This window comes from Chiloscyllium punctatum, chromosome 24, assembly GCF_047496795.1.
Source record: "Chiloscyllium punctatum isolate Juve2018m chromosome 24, sChiPun1.3, whole genome shotgun sequence".
Classification (NCBI taxonomy): Eukaryota; Metazoa; Chordata; class Chondrichthyes; order Orectolobiformes; family Hemiscylliidae; genus Chiloscyllium; species Chiloscyllium punctatum.
The window spans coordinates 69,281,310-69,301,662 of NC_092762.1; the positions used below are offsets into that span (position 1 = coordinate 69,281,310).

The 20,353-nt window shown below is 40.9% G+C and overlaps 1 protein-coding gene across 3 annotated transcripts in view; it reads right to left on the reverse strand.

Annotated features, from left to right (window-relative positions):
- The window catches only part of LOC140494672 (GRAM domain-containing protein 2B), a 95,407-nt gene that overhangs the window by 66,164 nt on the left and 8,890 nt on the right, over positions 1-20,353 (reverse strand). Inside the window, exon 2 of one of the 3 annotated variants that reach the window (XM_072594117.1) lies at positions 19,333-19,462. The exons of the other annotated variants lie outside the window; for them this stretch is intronic. Within the exon in view, the coding sequence (XP_072450218.1) occupies positions 19,333-19,376 (44 nt within the window). The 5' untranslated portion in view covers positions 19,377-19,462. The remainder of the gene's footprint in view (positions 1-19,332; positions 19,463-20,353) is intronic. 3 annotated transcript variants of the gene reach the window in all.

The following is a 20,353-nucleotide window of genomic DNA, read 5'->3' on the forward strand; positions in this document are numbered from 1 at the left end:
TTCAGTTTTCATTGCATTTATATCATGGTTTTCATACATAGATGATTTGATAAGTATTGAAAAATGGTGAAAATGTAAGTAGGGTTGACAAGAAACAAACTATTTTAGCATTTGTGGAGTTTAAGTAGTTGCACAAAGTTAAATGCAAAAGATTTGGAAGAGAGCAGAAACATTTTTGGCTTAGGTTTTGAATGTATGGAATTCACTTGAGGCAAAACTATCAACTTTCAAAATTTTCCTGTGAAGAGGGCAATGGCTGACATGTCGAGTTAATGGTGTCAAAAATGAATGCAGCCATGTATTTCAACTTGCCTAATTATTCCCATTTCACATTTAATGAAATTTTGAAATAAGGAAATCCCTCTGTCTTGCTTGTCTAATACTGCTCAATATATTAGCCACTAGCCATATTGGGCAATTCAGATGTAGTTAATTGAGTAATAGATACAATCACCGGTCATGTGATTGTGACACCTACTTGCATGCATCACCTGATTTACTGATGTACACAAATCTTTCAAGATATCAGGTCACATTGACAAATCTGATTTAAAGAAAAGAGAGGTCCTTGGCTTTACTAATAGGATTCAGAATACACTAAGAAATTTATGCTAAACCTTTTAAAAACACTTCGAGTGTCAACTGAATTTCTGTCCTCTATACAAACTAGTAAAAAATTTAAATGTTAATACCCGCTAAAAGGTTCTGAAGAGATAACTAAAACGACAGTGATTTTGAAACCACAGTTCTGGAGTTTTCTCCTTAGACTGAAGAAACTAGGAACATTAATAATTGAATCATTAAGAACATTTATGACTTTAAGTTGTAAATGAAATAGGAGAAATTGCTTCTGGTGGCAGATACTTCAGTAAGCTCATCTGACATATTTACAGAGAGAGTGCAGCTAAAAGAGATAAACAATTTTTTAAAAACAAGCCAGTTTGGATCCAAAATGCAGTGTCTGAAAGAAAGGTACTGGAAACAGATTCAGCCAACATTAAAAGAAAAATGGCTGGGAAAAAAAAGGGAAGAAATAAAAGGAACTAATGGCCAGAGGCTGACAAGAGGTGAAGCACTCATTTCCAATTGGCACTCAGCTTCCTTCTGTGCTGAGTCATTTTATGACTGCGTGAACTTTAACCAGTTATGGTAAAATGATAAGGACAAAAAAGAACTGCAGGTCTGTTTGTACTTGACCATGGAGAGTGTTATACTAGTTCCTCAATGGACATTATATGCACATTAAATAAATGTATACGGTTTAAAAAAAAAGTATTTTGTTACATTGAAAGGACGTTCCAGGCACTTTTCATAAATCCATAAGTAGTAGAACATTCAGATTAGATTAGATTAGATTACTTACTTCGGCCCAACAAATCCACACCGCCCCGCCGAAGCGCAACCCACCCATACCCCTACCCCTACATTTACCCCTTACTTAACACTACGGGCAATTTAGCATGTCCAATTCACCTGACCGGCACATCTTTGGACTGTGGGAGGAAACCAGAGCACCCGGAGGAAACCCACACAGACACGGGGAGAACGTGCAAACTCCACACAGTCAGTCGCCTGAGGCGGGAATTGAACCCGGGTCTCTGGCACTGTGAGGCAGCAGTGCTAACCACTGTGCCACCGCGCCGCCCCACAAGTTCACTCGACCCTCCAAGATCATGGTTGATCCTCAACTCCAATATCCTGCCTTTTCACCCATAACCTTAGTTTCTCCTACTGATTATTTCCCATGAAAGTTACTACATTCATTTCAAATTGTGGACATAATTGTCATTGAACAACAGATTCTGTTGGATAATACTGCTAACCCAAAATAAACATTACTGTTTGAGGTACAGTTTATAGAAAAGGGGAAACATTAAATCAAAATCCTGTAAAATACCCTTCATTGTGGTCTATTTACAAAACCAGTCTGTGCAGTACCAAAGATAGCATACCATTTGGATCATATTTTCAAAAGAGAAACAAAAAATATAATAATTCCTTTTCTACTAAACATTCAGGTTGAGCAACATTTTAAAAGCAATATAATATGCCAAAATTAATTCATACCATAGCTACCCAACCCTGTCAAAATATGTAGGCAGTTCAAAAAGAATGCAGGCTACACTTGTGACAAATCACAACTGTTCCCATCAAGTTCATGAATATTTTTAAAAACTGTTGATGCTGCATTAACTATTAATATTTTTTTTTCTAATTGAACTCCAGCAGCACTTGGGACCAAGTCATTGAATAGATAATGACCTTCATGGTTGAAGTGGATGAGAACTTTAGGATTTATTCAAATCCATCAGCTTGCCCCTTTTATTTAAAAACAAAATCTAAGACAGACCAGCAAAACTTCTAGAAACGCATCAGCAAATTCTAACAAGCTGCTGTTTGTGCACTCTAAAGCAAATGCAATACCAGGCCAGGACTTCAGTCGAGATGCAAATGACCCTTTCGGAATAAAGGGATGATTCACTGCAAGGTTAACGTAACTTTGCCCATCTGACACAACAGTCAGAATGGGAAAAAAAATCCTATGATTTTAGTCACTTCCTCTTCAGACTGTTACGGCATAAAGAAAAAAATCTCAAAAAACAATTGTATCATTAAACTCATTGCTTATGAAGGTAAAACATAGGCAGGGTATTCTAAGCCAGTCAGGCATCTTATGAAATGATAGTGCCCCAAAGAATCAGAAATTATTTTAAAGTTAAGCGCAGTACATTAGGGTATTTTGCAATAGTACAACTTCCTTTCTTACTATAAGTGCATTAAGTGAGAACAACCCATAGCTGCTGTTCCACCTGCTCAATTTGGGAACTAAAGCTGCTTATCAGGCAGAGATTTAAAATGGTCTCCTGTATACATTCTACTGCTTAAACCAAAAAAAAAGATTTACAATCATCAGCCTCATTTTTCTAGGTGTTTGTTTGGTACATCTTTAAAAAATGAACAAGCTCATGTGATAAATACAAATATATCCACATCAGTTCACAAAAGGAAACTACTTATTAGCTGGAGTTTCATTCAAGGAGACATAAAAAGGAGCAAGTGCTAGATCATATAAAAATAAGCTGCTCAGGCTGCTTAAAGTAGTGATTAACATAACCAAACTCAACAACTGACAGTTGAAGCTTCCTGCAAACATGCAAAGCAAGGCTACATTTGAAGAATTATTGACAATTAAAATGGAATTTTATTTACAGCAAGAATCAACCCAAGTATGGTGCAGTTTGCTAATACCAATTCTTTTCTTTATATTGCGCAATACAAACGGTACAGACTTATTTTTAAAATCTTTTGTAGACAATTATATTCACTTCAAAATCCCTAAGTAGTTTTCAAACCACAAAAGCAGCAATAGCAGGTGTGGTATGAAATTAAATGATAAATAAATTTGAACTTTGATTCCTGGTATGTTCACAACTAACCAATGGTTATTTTTTAAAGCAAAGGCCTGGAACGGTGAGCGATTTTATGGCATGGACGAACATTGAATAAACTCGGGAAAAAAAAACTGCTGAAAAGTAGATGTTGTAGGTGCACATTGTTGATAAGAGTTGCTTCTTACACCAATTCTTAGAACAACAATCAGAATTCAGGAAAATTATTGAATTGTACAGTCGAGTCCTAATCACCAGCTGCTCAAAGCAATGAAATAAAACTTACAATTGACATTCAGCATTATTAAAGTAAAGCTTCAATCTCTTTTTTTTTAAAAAAAAAGTCCCTTTTATACACAATTGAAACTGCGATTCAACTAGTTGAATCTAGTAGGGGCATGGAATGCCCTGCCTGCAGCAGTAGTGGACTTACCAACATTAAGGGCATTTAAATGGTCATTGGATAACCATATGGATAATAATGTAATAGTGTCGGTGAGATGGGCTTCAGGTTGGTTTTACAGGTCGGTGGAACATCGAGGGCTGAAGGGCCTGTACTGCGCTGTAGCGTTCTATGTTCTAAATCCCTGCAAAGAGGTTTACTTTTTATCCGTACTCAAGGGACAGGATGGTGCCATTCAAGAGTATCAGGCTCCTGGGACTACGTTTACAGTTTCACAATGCTGCATTACGTTTACATTTTGCACATGTAAATGATTGCTTTATGGTGACAATATTATAAAAATGAACTGGTGACCGCAATGGCCCACTTCCAAGTTTTCAGCCAATCCAATTAATGCCACAGTGGAGTGTTAACACTGCCATTCAAAGAATGAACCGTTTATGTGGGGTCTTACCTGCTATCCCTGCAACTTCTGGTGCAAAATAAAAAAAAGAGTACTCCAGGCTTCCACTGTTGTTCACAAGAAAAAGCATTTGTAAACATCATTACACTTGGCCCTGAACTGCCTCAGAAAATCATCATGAATGACAAACCCTCAAAATAACTTAAGTACCTCAATTAATTCTGAATTCCCTTGTTTTCAAGAGAATAGCACCCCAGGTGAAAGAAAATGCCCACAATTTTTCTAAACAAAATAGCTGGACAAAGGTATTTTTGACATTGTCCATTTACTCTGTTGCTTACACCCCCTACTTCTCTATTCAAGAGTCTTGGGAACTAGTCTTACCTCTGTACTGTAGTCTAATTTATTCTTCACAAACCGTACAAACCAAGACTCGTGTGTGTTTTTGCCCGACACTATACAAGTAGGTACTGAAAACAGGTCAGCATTAACATGAGGCTGGAAACAGTTCAACAGTCACACCTGTTGTACACATCACCTTTGCAATAAGAAACATCAATATATAGTGTTCAACAAAAGCTTATCAACTGCAACACGTAATAAAGTCTATCATGGGTTCAAACTTATCAAGATTGGCTATGCAAAACATCTGATATTCAGGTAGGATCAATTAAATCATGACAGTTCTCAATTCCATTGTAAGCAACGGATTATCTGTACAGTTTGTGACCAAGATTTTTATGTAATTACAACTAAGAATAGCAGATGGGGTCAGAGCCCTGTAATCAACTATCCTTCCCATTCTGGCTGATGGGTAACTGCCCTCTGAAGTGGCCTAAATAAGGACATAAAACCATTTTTGGGTCTGAACACATGAGTTGTTACATTCAACGATAAAACCTAACACCACAATAGTTACTGTACTACAAAATATTAAGGGCAGTTTGAAAAAAATGCACTTCACAAAAATGTGTATGACCTGAAACTGAAATTAGTTGGCAGTCATTAACTGACATGTGAATATATCATATTGGTGCAGTCTTAGCTTTTCCACAAGTTTGATTAACTACAATAAAAGAAAGCACCAAATGATGCAGGTTATTTTGACCCCCTTTGGAATGGGGCAAGAAAAAAACTTATTGTTTTTGCAGGCTCAATTGTCCAACTTAACTAATGGAAAACAAGCGTGGGTTTAATGAATCCAAAATGCTAATGTCAAACTTTCACCAATTGTTTTGCTATAGAGTCCGTTAACCATAAGTCAACAAGTAATCTTGTTGGAAAAAAATAGATAACTGAAGTCAACAATTCACCTATCAAGCAACACATCACCAAATCTCTGCAATTTGACAAAATGTCCTCACCAACCCTAGCTTATAACCAACTGCCGTGAAGTGGCCTAAATCAGCTTTTCCCAAGATTTACGCATGCTCGGTTTTCAAAGTTAACAAAAAATGTGCATGCAGATGGCGTCAACAGATGCTTAACTAAACGCTTAATCAATAAGCGATTCCCTTACGGATTAGAAATCGATCTACCTTAGCTGCAAACAGACTGATCGTACCTCAATGATGCCATGATAAAGAATTCCACGGATTCACACTATGAGAGAAGCTGCTGCTTATCTCTGTATTAACTGGGCGACCCCTTCCTCTGAGATTATGCCCTCAGGTCCAGGGCTTTTCTTACAAGGTGAGGCAACCTCTCAGCAGCTATCCTGATTAGTCCCAAAAGAACCTCATGTGTTTTAATCAGTTCACTCATTCTTCTAAACTTCAATTAATTCAGGCCCAACCTACTCACCTGCCCCTTATAAGGCAATCCCTCCACACTGAAGATCAATCTAGTCAAGCTTCTCTGGACTCAGTCAAAAAGTGTCGTGTTGGAAAAGCACAGCCGGTCAGGCAGCATCCGAGAGGCAGGAGAGTCAACATTTCAAACATGAGCTCTTCATCAGGAATGTAGGTGCCCAAAGGGGGCTGAGAAATAAAGAGGAGGGAGGGAGCTAGGAAGATGAGGGGTAGATGAAGGTGTCTATACCTCCACACACCCTCCACTTCCTTTCTCCTGCATCCCCCCCCACCCCGTCCCCTCAATTCAAGGCCCCAAAGGATCCTTCCACATTCGGCAGAGATTTTTTTGTACATCCAAATACCTCATCTACCGTGTCCACTGCTCTCGATGTGGTCTCCTTTACATTGAGGTGACAGGAAGCCAACTTGCAGAACATTTCAGAGAACATCTCTTGGGGACACACGCGAAACAACCCCACCGCCCTGTGGGTGACCACTTCAACTCCCCCTCCCACTTCAAGGACATGCAAGTCCTGGGCCAAATCCTCGCCACCTGATGACTGGAGGCAGAACATCTCATCTTTCACCTTGGGACCTTCCAACCACATGGAATCAATATTGATTTCACCAGTTTCCTCATTTCTCCTCCCCCCACCTCAACCCTCCAACTTGGCACCACACTCTTGAACTGTCCTACCTATCTATCCACTTCACCCTGTGCTCCAACCTATCTTCCCCCAGCCACACCCCCCTCCCATTGATCTCTCAGACCCCTTCCCCTCCACCCTACATTCCTGCTCAAAATGTCGACTCTTCTGCTCCATGGATGCTGCCTGACTGGCTGTGCTTTTCCAGCGTCACACTTTTTGACTTTCTAATCTCCTGCATCTGCAGTCATCACTTGCATCTTCTCTGGACTCAGTGCCAGTAAATCTTTCCTTAGATAAAGGGGACGAAACTATTCACAATAGCCAGGTATGATCTAACTAGCGACTTGTAAAGTTTTAGGAAAATCTTGCTATTTTGATTAAAAACAGAAATTGAAGAAACTCAGCAGGTCTGACAGCATCTGTAGAGAGAAAGCAGAATTAATATTTCCACTCCAGTGATTCAGAAATGACTCTGCTTTCTCTCCACTGACACTGCCAGGCCTGGCGTTTCTCCTGCAATGTATGTTTTTGTATCAGATGTTCAGCATCTAAGAGATCTTTGTTTTACTTTCATTTCTATACTTCATTCCCTTTGAAATAAGGGCCGAGATTCTATTTGCCTTTCCTTTAAATACTGATTGTACGTTAACTCTTTTGAATTGTTGCTAGAGGACTCCAACATCCTTGTGTTGCAGCTTTCTATATTTTAAAGAATATTCAGCTTCTCTTAAAGTACATCACTTTGCAATTTTTCCACATTACATCTGCCAAATTTTTGTCCACTTGCTTATGTCCACATCCCTCTGCAGACTCTGTCATCCTGACTACTTACCCATCCCACCCATTTTTGTGTCATCTATGATCTTGGCAATAATTTCCATCACGGAGGAGAAAGTGAGGACTGCAGATGCTGGAGGTCAGAGTTGAGATTGGGGCGCTGGAAAAGCACAGCAGGTCAGGCAGCATCCGAGGAGCAGGAGGATCGACATTTCAGGTATAAGCCCCTCATCAGGAAGAGGCTTGTGGGCTGGTGGGGGGAGAAGAGGGCGGGAAAGAAGATGAGGGAGAAGGTGATAGGTCAGAGGGGAGGGTGGAGTGGATAGATGGGAAAAATGATGGACAGGTCAACAGGGCGGTGCCAAGTTGGAGGCTTGGGACTGGGATATGGTGTGGGGAGGGGAAAATGAGGAAACTGGTGAAATCCATGTTTAGTTCCGTGTGGTTTCAGGGTCACAAAGCAGGATGAGGCATTCTTCCTAGAGGCATTGGTGGTTAGGGTTTGGCAATGGAGGAGGCCAAGTACCTGCATATCCTTAGTGGAGTGGGAGGGGGAGTTGAAGGGCAGGTGGTGTGAGTATTCTAGAGCTGTTCTCTGAAATGATCTGCAAGTTGATGTCCTGTCTCCCTGATGTAAACGAGACCACATTGGGTGTAGTGGATACAGTAGATGACATTGATGGAGATACAGGTAAATTTCTGTCGATGTGAAAGGATCCTTTGGCGTCTTGGACAGAGGTGAAGAGGGAGGTGTGGGCGCAGGTTTTGCACTGCGGTGACAGGGGAAGGTGCCAGCAGTGGAGTGAGAGCTGTTGGAGTCGTGGGTTTGACAAGGGAGTCACCAAGGAATGCTGATAGGTGTGGGGAGGGAACTATATCCCTAGTGGTGGGGTCTGTTTGTAGGTGGGAGAGGTGGCAGAGGATGTTGGTGGGGTGGAAGGTGAGGACTGGGGGATTCTGTCCTTGTTGTGGTTGGAGGCATGGGGTTCAAGGCAGACCTCTGCGAAGTGGAGAAGTGCTAGAGGGCATCGTTGACCACATTGGAGGGGAAATTGCAGTCTTTGAAGGAGGTGGTCATCACTGATGTTCTATGGGGAAATTGGTCATCCTGTGAGCAGAGGCAGCAGTGGCAGAGGAATTGAGAGTAAGGGATGACATTTTTACATGAGGCAGGGTGAGAGGTGGTTTATGGTAAAATTGATCATCCTGAGAACAGATGCTGGAATTGGCGGAATAACCTCCATCATCTACGTTGTTAATATTTATCATAATTATTTATGACTCCAGCACTGATCTCTATAGCACTTCACTCATTACAGACCTTCTTTTACAGTAAAAATAAGGACTGCAGATGCTGGAAACCAGAGTCTAGATTAGAGTGGTGCTGGAAAAGCACAGCAGGTCAGGCAGCATCCGAGGAACAGGAAAAATCGACGTTTTGACTGAAGGGCTTTTGCCCGAAACGTCGATTTTCCTGCTCCTCAGGTGCTGCCTGACCTGCTGTGCTTTTCCAGCACCACTCTAATCTAGATCCTTCCTCTTATTCTGAGCCAATTGGCATTAGTAAGCCAATCCTCCATCCAGCTGACAAACCAAAGGGGGGAAGAACAGAGGGAGTGAGAGCACAACAGACAGCGAGTGAGAGAAGATTGGTGGTGGCTTAACCTGAGGGTCACCACAGCTCAGGTGAGAGGATAAGTTCGGAAAGAGTCCTTCATGGTAACCTCAACCGAGGGGAATTGGATCTATGCTGTTGACATCACAAACCAGCTCAGTTGGCTCGATAGCTAACTCCTAGATGAACACGGTTTACATTTTACATAGCCAGAAAGGCAAAAACAGTTTTCCCTTTGTAAAAATAAAGCTCAAGATTTGCCGACCCTCTTGCATCTTAGCTCTTGGCCTTTCTTGCACTTTATAATCTTAATTGGTACATCTGGCCCTTTATCGATAAATCGGTCACACTTCATTTCACTGCTGATACGTAAACTGGGGTGCAGCATTTCAAGGTTTTGCCAGAGGAAATTTGAAGGGAACTGGGAACATTCCCATTAAGAACTGAAAAAAAAGATAGTTTTAGTTTTTCCAGTGTTACAAGAAAGACGTGTGGCTTTTTAAACATTTTGATAAGTGTCACAAAGGCTTTGAAAAACAAGGTATAGCACGGTTTCAGTCAACAGTTGATAGTAGAGAGTCATTTCTGATGAAGGGCTTATGCCCAAAACACCAAGGCTCCTTGGGTGCTGCCTGACCTGCTGTGCTTTTCCAGCATCATATTCTCGACTCGGATCTCCAGCAACTACAGTCCTCACTTTCTCTTAGTAGAGAGTTGAAGCTAAAATGTGAAAACTGAGGCAAGTTTGCAGATGAAGGAGCGAAGGAAATACCAGTGATAAAAATAAACAAGTTTTATTTTTTGATACTCATTTTGAAAACAAAGACAGACAAACATCATAGTCACCTAATGTAACAATTACTGAGAGATGGTGTCAAACTTGCATTTTTGACTTAGTTTTCAGGTGAGACATTAAACAGAGGCTGAATCAGTCCTTTCAGTTGAATGTGAAAGAGATCATAGAACAAGTTTGAAGGATAAGAGAGTACTGGCCTAGTGGCATGGTCAATATTCATCCCTCAAGCAATCTCACTACAAACAGACCATTTGATCATGATTACATTGCTGCATGCAGGTTCCTGCTGTGTAGCAGTTATCAAAAGATCAAAATGCTTTATGACAGTGAAACACAGCAACATCCTGAGTTTATAAAAGGCACTATATAAATGCAAGTCTCTCTATCCAGTTACTTAGCAGCCTGCTAACAAAGGTGACCAAACAGACACAATAAGCCCCGAAGGGAAACAGACAGCAAAAGGTGATGGCACTGAAGATTGGTGAGAAAAAAAAAAATCTGGACCAGCATCAATACCTGGTTCAGAGAGACATCACTTAAGATAGCACTTAAGTGCCTTTCTTGTCAAAGAGTGATGCAGTATAGATTTAACCTCAAACCCAAATGAGAATGGTGAAGCATAGAGCCCAAAAGAAAGTGGAAAGAAAACTAAAAGAAAAAGCCATTCCTTTTGCCAATAAGCATTTATGGTAAATGGCAAGCCCTTACTGCATTACAGATCTCAGAAGACACTTTAATAAAACACATTTTTACAAGAATGTTACTGGCAAATTGTTTTCGTTACTTTTTCTAAGTGTTGCCCAAAGCGTTTCTCTAAGAAAAGCAGAATAGGTGCCACAGGCAGAGACGCTGACCCATTGTGAGCGAGTTTATGCATTTTGGTGGTATCCACTTGGTCAATTTGCGCAAGTATTTTTCTCATTTTACAACTGATAAAATTATAAACAGGGAATATATGAAAGAGGAGGTGGTCTCTTAGCCCTTTAAATGCTACTCGGTCATTCAAAACAAATCACGGCTGATAGTAGCATGATGGCTCAGTGGTAAGCACTGCTGCCTCAGCACCAGGGACCCAGGCTGCATGGGGTGGTGGTGGTGGTTGGGGAGGTGGGAAAGAGGTGAGCCAACTGATCATGGCAATATGGTACAGAAGGTCATTCAAGAGGGGGTAACAAAAAGACAAGTGGTAGCCACAGGGGGATTCTATAATTAGGGGGACAGATAGTATCGTTTGCAAGCCGGATCAGGAGCCCCACATGGTTGTTGCCTGCCCGATGCCAGGGTGCAGGACATCTCCGACCGGCTTGAAAGGAGACTGAAGTGGGAGGGGGAGGATCCAGTTGTGGTGGCCAATCTTGAGGCTAACATAGGCAAGGGTAGGATGGAGGACCTGTTTGGGGATTATCAAGCACTAGGAATGAAATTAAGGAACAGGTCCTCAAGGGTCACAATCTCCGGATTATTGTAAATTGGTTTAGGGTCAAGAAAATTAGGGAAGTAGACAAGTGGCTAAGGGACTGGTGTGGGAAAGAGGGGTTCCATTTCATGGGGCATTGGCGTCAGTTTTGGAACTGGGGTGGGATCTGTTGCGATGGTTCAGGTGGAGACCATCCCAGTCTGGAACCAGTGTTTAGCAAAAGATAAATAGCGTGGTCACTAGGACTTTAAAACTTGTGAGTCAGGAATAAAGGGAAAGGGAAAGCAATAGGAACTTTGGTGATAAATGAAAAGGTAAGCAGCAGGTTAGCATGTATGCAGGAGGGTTTACGTTCAAGGCAGACTATGAAAGAAGCAAAAATGAAGGATACCTCAGGAGATACAGATGTTGTGAATCACGATGATAAGAAAGCTAGCATTAAGGCACTTTACCTGAATGCTCGTAGCATTCATAACAACGGTAGTGAGTTAATGGCATATGAACGAATAGGATTTAGTAGCCATCACGGAGACATGATTGCAGAATGGCTGTGACTGGGAATGAAATACCCAGAGGTACCAGACTATTTGGAAGGACAAACAGGAATGCAAGGGAGGTGGTGTAGCTCTGATATTCAAGGATGACATCAGGGCAGTGCTGAGAGATGACGTCTGTTCAATGGAGCACGAGATCAAATCCATTTGGGTGGAAATTAGGAATTCCAAGAAGAAAAGGTCACTGATAGATGTAGTCTATTGGCCACCAAATAATAATATCACATTGGGGCAGGCAACAAACAAGGAAATAACTAACGCCTGTAAAAATGGCACGGCTATTATCATGGGGGATTTTAATCTGCATGTAGATTGGTCGACAACTCTGTCACGGTAGCCTTGAGGAGGAGTTCGTCAAGTGTATCTGTGATAGTTTTCTTGAACAGCATACAATGGAACAGAAGAGGGAGCAAGGCTATCCTAGAACTGGTCCTATGTAATGAGATGGGAATAATTAATGGCCTCATAGTCAGAGATCCTCTTGGAAGGAGTGATCACAGAATGATTGAATTTAAAATACAGCTGGATAGTGTGAAGATAAAATCCAATACCAGGATCCTGGGTTAGAATAAGGGGGACTGTGATGGAATAAGAGAGGACCTTGCTAAAGTAAACTGGAAACAGAGACTTTATGGTGCAACAGTTGATGAACAGGGGAGGACCTTCAAAGAAGTTTTTCAAATTACTCAGCAAAAAGATATTCCGGTGGGAAGGACGGACTGTAAGGAGGAGGGGTAATCCGTCATGGGTGTCTAAGGAAATAAGGCCGGTTATCAAAAAGTGAAAGAGAAGGCATACAAAGTGGCCAAAAACAGCAGGAATCTAGAAGATTGGGAAAACTTTAAAAATCAACAGAATGTCACAAAAAGAGCTATAAAGAAAGATAGAGAAAAAAAACTCACACAGAATATAAAGACAGATAGCAAAAGTTTCTATAAATACACAAAATGAAGAAGAGTGGTTAAAGTAAATGTTGGTCCTTTAGAGGATGAGAAGTGACAGTTAGCTATGGAATATGATGAAATGGCTGAGGCATTGAACAGGTTTTTTGTATCGGTCTTCACAGTGGAGGATACTAATATCATGCCAGTAAGTGACAAATAGATGAAGATAGGCAAGGACCTGGAAACAATTATTCTTATGGAAGAGCTAGTGCTGGGTAAGCTAATGGAGCTAAGGACAGATAGGTCTCCTGGCCCTGATGGAATGCATCCCAGGATACGAAAAGAGATGGTGGGAAAAACAGCAGGTGGACTGGCTGTAATTTTCCAAAGTTCGCTGAACTATGGGGGAACCCCAACAGATTGGAAAACATTGGAAATGTGATGCCACTGTTTAAAAGGGAAAGTAGACAAAAAGAAATGGAGAACTATAGACCAATGAGCTTAACCTCTCGTGGAAAAGATGCTGGAGTCTATTATCAAGAAAGAAATAGCAGGGCATCTCGAAAGCAATTGGGCAGATGCAGCATGGTTTCATGATGTGCAGGTCATGCTTCACAATTCTTTTGGAATTCTATGAAGACATTTCAAGCAAGGTGGACAACGGGGACCCAGTGGATGTGGTGTACCTAGATTTCCAAAAGACCTTTCACAAAGTGCTGCACATGAGGCTGCTGCATAAGATAAGAATGCATGGTGTTAGGGGTATAGTATTCACGTGGATAGAGGATTGGTTGACTGACAGGAAGCAAAGATTGGGGATAAATGAGTGCTATTCTGGCTCGCAGTGACTAGTGGTATCCCTCAGGGATATGTTGGAACCACAATTATTTACAAATTCATACAGATGATTTGGAGTTGGGGACTAAGTGTACGGTGTCCAAAATTTGCCGAAGACACTAAGGTGAGTGGCAGAGCAAAGTGTGCAGAGGACTGTGAAACTTTGCAGAGGAACCTAGATACATTGAGTGAGTGGGCACAGGTCTGGTAGATGGAATACAATGTTAATAAATGTGAAGTCATACATTTTAGTAGGAGTATCAGCAAAATAGATTACTACTTGAATGGTAAAAGGTTGCAGCATGCTGATTTGCAAAGTGACCTAGGTGTTTTTGTGGATGAATCACAGAAGGTTGGTCTGCACGTACAACAAGTAATTAGGAAGGCAAATGGAATTTTGTCCTTCATTGCTTTTAAACTCAACCCCTTTAGCAGAGAGATAATGTTACAGCTGTACAAGGTGCTGGTGAGGCAACACCTGGACTACTGTGTGCAGTTTTGGTCTCCTTACTTAAGAAAGGATGTACTGGCACTAGAGGAGGTTCACTAGGTTGATTTGGGAGTTGAGAGGGTTGGCTTATGAGGAAAGGTTGTGTAGATTGGGATTACATTCATTGGAATTCCGAAGAATGAAGGGGGATCTTATAGAAACATAAAATTATGAAGGGATTTGATAAAAAGAGAAATAGAGAGGATGTTTCCATTGGTAGGTGAAACTAGGACAAGAGGGCATGGCCTCAAGATTGGAGGAAGCAAGTTTAGAACTGAAAAGGAACTTCTTCACCCAGAGGGTTGTTAATCTATGGAATTCCTTGCTTAGGGAGGTAGTTGATGCTACTTTAGTAATCGCTTTTAAAGCTAAGATAGATATTTTCTTTGAAAAATAAAGGAATTAAAGGATATGGTGAAAATGCAGATAAGTGGAGCAGAGTCCACGAAAAGATTTGCCATGATCTTGAGTGGCGGAGCAGGCTCGAAGGACCAGACGGCCTACTCCTGCTCCTAGTTCTTATGTTATGTTCAATTTCAGCCTCAGGCCACTGTCTGTGCGGAGTTTGCGCGTTTTCTCCATGTCTGCTGGGTTTCCTCCGGGTGCTCTGGTTTCCTCCCACAGTCCAAAGATGTGCAGGTCAGGTGAATTGGCCATGCTAAATTGCCTGTCGTGTTAGGTAAGGAGTAAATGTAGGGGTATTGGGTGGGTTGCGCTTCGGCGGGTCGATGTGGACTTGTTGGGCCGAAGGGCCTGTTTCCACACTGTAATCTAATCTGTAAATATGGAACTCAGACTTTGCAATTTCTTCAGTGACTAAATTATTGACTAGTCACCAATATCCAGCAATTTACTGATTTGTTCTGCAGATTTGGAGGAGTGAAGATGTTAAAAGCTGTTCACAGTTGTGCTGCTGGTGGATTAGCTTCATCATTACCTCCTAGCAGCAGCCACACGAGGTACAGAATATTTTCCATAGATGGGTAAGCAAATGGTAATTTGGTGTACTCATGTTTCCAACATTTGTCTCAGCTTCACAATTAAGGCCTGACATTCATTACTCATGGATTAATAAAGGAGACTGCACAGCTTCAGCAGAACGGGTTGTATAAATTTGACTGCCCATATGTAACCCCTAACAAAATTTAAATTGATGCTTTGCCATAACCACACCTGTGCAGCTCTTTGACAGAGGCTGGGGAGATCTTTCTCCGTGTGTAAATAGCATTGGCTGCAGAAATACTACAGGAAACTAAGAGAAATGCCAAGGCTAAGCAAAGTTCACATCTGACTGGAAATGTCTTCCAGTCAGGGAGCCAAGACCTTAAAAATTTAGTGATGATTAGAACACTTAACATCAAAATAAATCCCTTCAAGGAAGACGTGCCTACTGGGCTGAAAAGACATTTTTCAAAAGAACTGATTAGAACAGCCTTCTTTCCTCTGAAAACTACTGGTTAGGCTGCTCGAAGTCTTGTCCAACTGGCTGAAGCAAGCACAGCAAATTCTACAATTTGTCCTTGACAATTTCAATTGAGATGTTATTAAGGACTAGCCATGTTACCATACATCAGGAGCATTTCCGAACTGACAGCCAGACTACTACGACCACTAGGATTCATAACAGCACACAAACCAACAGCCACTCTCAGACAACAACTCACCAGAACGAAGGACCCGATACCCAACATGAGCAAAACCAATGTAATGTACAAAATCCTATGCAAGGACTGCAGAAAACACTACATAGGACAAACAGGAAGACAGCTAACGATCCGTATCCATGAACACCAACTAGCTACAAAACGACACGACCAGCTATCCTTAGTAGCCACACACACAGATGACAAGCAACAACAGTTCGACTAGGACAACACTACCATTATAGGGCAAGCCAAACAGAACAGCCAGGGAATTCCTAGAGGCATGGCACTCATCCACAGATTCTATCAACAAACACATCGACCTGGACCCAATATACCGGCCACTACAGCTGGAACTGACAACCGGAAGCGGCAGAGACAGGCCACAATAAATGCTGGAGGAAACATCACAGAAGCGCTTCACAGGAGGCTCCCAAGCACTGAGGATATCACCTAGACAGGGGACAAAACGTTTGCAACACAAATTCCCAGCTCGGCGAACAGAACCACAACAATGAGATGTTATTACTTAGACATGAGCTTTGGGCACCAAAGGTCCAGCCAAGGTAGCTCAATCCCTCACCAATTTGTCAATTCTTAAGGCAAGAAATGTTTGCAAAAAGCAACATTTAAAAATCTCTCTGTCCCAGAACCTTAAAACAAATTGGAAGCTATGAACCTTGTGTTGGGTATACAGAATATTTTAGTTCAGGTTTATTGTTGGAGGGACGAGAAAATGAAAAAGAAAGGTACGAGTGCAATCATCAATAACCCTAAATTTAGTCAGCACACATCTACAAAAACTGTTTTAACAATTCGATATAAACATTCTATTTGGAATATCGTGTGCAGTTTGATGGTCTTGATTATGGATATTGATGGATTGAAAAGAAATCTACCAGAACAGCCTTAAAAATTAATCTGGAATGTAACTCTCAAAACAAGGAATAAAAGAGTGAAAATAAATTAAATTCTCTGAAAAAAGATGATTTAAATATTCACATTTTAAAAATCTGGACATTTCAAAATAATAGCACAAATAATGTTGATGCAAGCAGGTCAGTCATAGAGTCATAGAGATGTACAGCACAGAACCAGACCCTTCGGTCCAACTCACCCATGCCAACCAGATATCTTTACCTAATCTGGTCCCATTTGCCAGCACTTGGCTCATATCCCTCCAAACCCTTCCTATTCATTTACACATCCAAATGCATGTTAAACGTTGCAACTGTACCACTTCCTCTGGCAGCTCATTCCACATACACACCACCCTGTGTGTGAAAAAGCTGCCCCTTAGGTCCCTTTTAAAGCTTTCCCTTAAACCTATGTCCTCTAGTTCTAGACTCCCCCACTCCAGGGAAGAGACTTTGTCCATTTACCCTATCCATGTCCATGATTTTAACTATGATCATAAAATTAAACAATTCAAATATTGCAGGAATTCTCTCACAATAATAAGACCTCATTTGCAAAATGTTCACAAAATATCACTGTTCAGTTCAAAATATTGATTACTGCATGGATAGCAAGAATCTTTGTTTTGCCTCTGTGACCTTATTTTCCATATAATGAAGAGGATACAGATTACTGCCTAGTATGCGTCATGCTGTTTCAAATTATTCCTAAGCAAATACATTTTCATCGCAAAGTAACCTCTTAACACAGAGTGCTTGCTGTGACCTGAAAACAAATCACTGAAGTTAATGGGTTCAAACTCTAGAGTGAGTTTGAGAGCCTTCAGATGGCTAACCTTGTGTTTGCATATTTACTTTGCTGGAAGAATAACAAACCTTACAGCAAGGAGTCATACTTAACTAGCTCACGCTCAGGGATCCCATCTTGGGAAAATGTCCAACTGCAATCTTCCAACTCTCTCTACAATCTCATGCTTTTCTTACACTGAAGTAACACATTTTTGGCCATGTTAAGCTAAAGTAAAATTGCCATAGTTTTACCAAACCACAGGGCTGGAAAAGTGTGGAGCTGGAAAAGCACATCAGGTTAGGCAGCATCCAAGAAGCAGGACAGTCGACATTTCAGGCATAAGCCCTTCATCAGGAATGGGGGGTGGGCCTCAGAATTAAATAAGAGGGTGCGGCGGGGACCAGAGGGAAGGCAGCTTGGAAGATGATAGGTAGATGCAGATGGGGGTATTGGCGATAGATCAGAGAGGAGAGGAGAGGAGAGGAGAGTGGAGCAGATAGGTGGAAAGGAATACGGACAGCTGGGACAGTTCAAGAGGATGGTGCTGAGTGGAGGGTGGGTTTGGGGATAAAATGGGAGGGGGGGGTGCGGGGAATATGGAAACTGGTGAAATTGACACTGATGCAGTGTGGTTGGAGGATCCTAAAGTTGGAAGATGAGGCATTCTTCCTGCAGGTGTCAGGTGGTTAGGATTTGGAGTGGAGGACACCCAGGACTTGCATATTCTTGGCAGAGTGGGAGGGGGAGTTGAAGATGTTGGCCACAGGCTGGTGAAGTTGTTTGGTGTGTGTCCCCTAGAGATGTTCTCTGAAACATCCCACAAATTGGCATCCTGTCTCCCCAATGCAGAGGAGACCATAAGGCTGCTCTCATTAGAATTAGATTACTGGTGGTTACCATGCCACAGGCAAGGGGAAAGATTTAGAAGGAGTATCCTCATGGTAACCTCATCTGGTGCGGGAATGGAGCCCACGCTGTTGGAATTACTCTGCATTGTAAACCAGCCATCCAGCCAACCGAGCTAACTGATCACCCTTCTTGGCCATTTAGCAATCATATGATAAAATAAAATCACTGCTGAAAATGTTTGAAGCTTGTAAATCCACTACATAGCAATTTGAGACCAACCCACAACATAATCACAAATAATCTGGCCCTATTCAATGATGCCTTATAAAATAGCAAGATCCATTACAAAACAATTATATTGTAGTAAAAACTAGCAGTTTTAAAAATGTGTAGCTTCATCCCCCATATCAATTTTTTTTTTCCTTATTCTTTTATTCGCTGAGCATTGGGTACAAATGCTGCCATTGTCAATGCCTTACTCCGTTTGAACTCAGTGGCTTGTTTTGGACTTGGAGTAAATTACAGTCCAGATCAGGTTAGAATAGCAGATTTCCTGAGTGAACCACATGGTTTTTTACAACAATGATAGCTGTCCTGGTCACCAGTACAAAGATAATATTTCTGAAATAGAAAGGTAGTAACTTGAAATTGATTTTCCCCCCTCCCCCCCCCCCCCAAGAGCATTAGCCTGATCCTCCAGGTGACTAACTCAGTGACCTAACCACTATGCTACCATCTCTCCATGAATATAACTCCATTCCTACTTTTAAGCGCCAACCCTAAGAACAAACAAGAAATAAACTGAAAATAGATAATACTGAGCCTAACACTTTTCTAACTGCATCAGACTTTTGAGTTCTGTAATGTAAATTAGGATGGGTCCTGTACCAGAAGTAGTATCAATTGTGTAACTCAATTTATGGTGCATACTGGAATTGTCTTATCTCTTCTCATAATCTACATTGCAACATTTTCAAGGCCAGTTCTCAGACCTTTGTCTCTGCCAACTAACAAGCTCAAGGGTAATAAATGAAAAATTGTCATTCTTTAATACAATATTTTTCTCACGCAATAACATATTACAAAACTGACAGCTACAAATTCCTCATGCATGTTCAAACTTACCAGTGAAAACTTAGAAGTAGAATTGCAGACTGTTTATGTTTCATTTCTTATTCTTATCCATTTGCGATGTAAAAGTAGTCACGTTGATCTAAACATTTTAGCCAGAGTCAAATATCAAAAACTAAATGATCTATGAATGAGAAGTTTTAGGTTTGTCATTTCAAACTTATACTTTCAAATAAAAATGCTTCCAAAAATACTGGAGTTTTATAATAATATTAAATAAAACTGAACTTTCTTGGAATTTGTTTTGACTTACAAATTGAATGGATTAATGTTTTTTTAAACCAACATACTAGTCTCCTTCCAGTCCAGACTAATAGCCAAGTTGTACAAAAAAAAATTGTTTTTAAAACATGGCCAGGATGGTGAAGGATAGTGGAGGAGGGAATCATGAACGTTCTGCCAGGACAGTGGGATTTTACTTCTGGGGCCTTTGCATGACTGGAAATTAATGTAAACTCATTTTTACTAGCCTGAAACAAAAGCAAATGAGGGTTTCTGTATTTCTGGGAGTCAGTAGAAGCTGATAAAGTAGCCAAACTCTTTTGGTGTAATGCAGAATATCACATAATGCACTGAACTCAAATTATATGGCAATAAACAACGTAGCAATACAATGTAAATAAGTAAAATATAAAATTACTGACTAATTGAAACAATGATTAGCCTATAAGTTCCTATTTTAGTTGTGAATCATTTGAGGCAATAGAAATACCTAGGGATATCTATTTCCCAGAGTACAGTAAGTCAGAATCAAAAGCATTATATCAATGGTGGGTGAAACATTAGGGACAAAAAAAAAACCGTTAGGCTCGTTCAGTCTGGTCCACCATTCAATAAGATCGCAGTAGACTTGAGCAACCCACAACTCCACTTTCGTTCCTTTACCCCATAATCCTTAATTTCCTTACTGAATAAAATTCTCTTTCAGCCTTAAACATACTGAATAATCTAGAATCTGTGGTAAAGAATTCCAGATACACAATCCTCAGAGAAGAAATTCCTCATCCATGCCTTA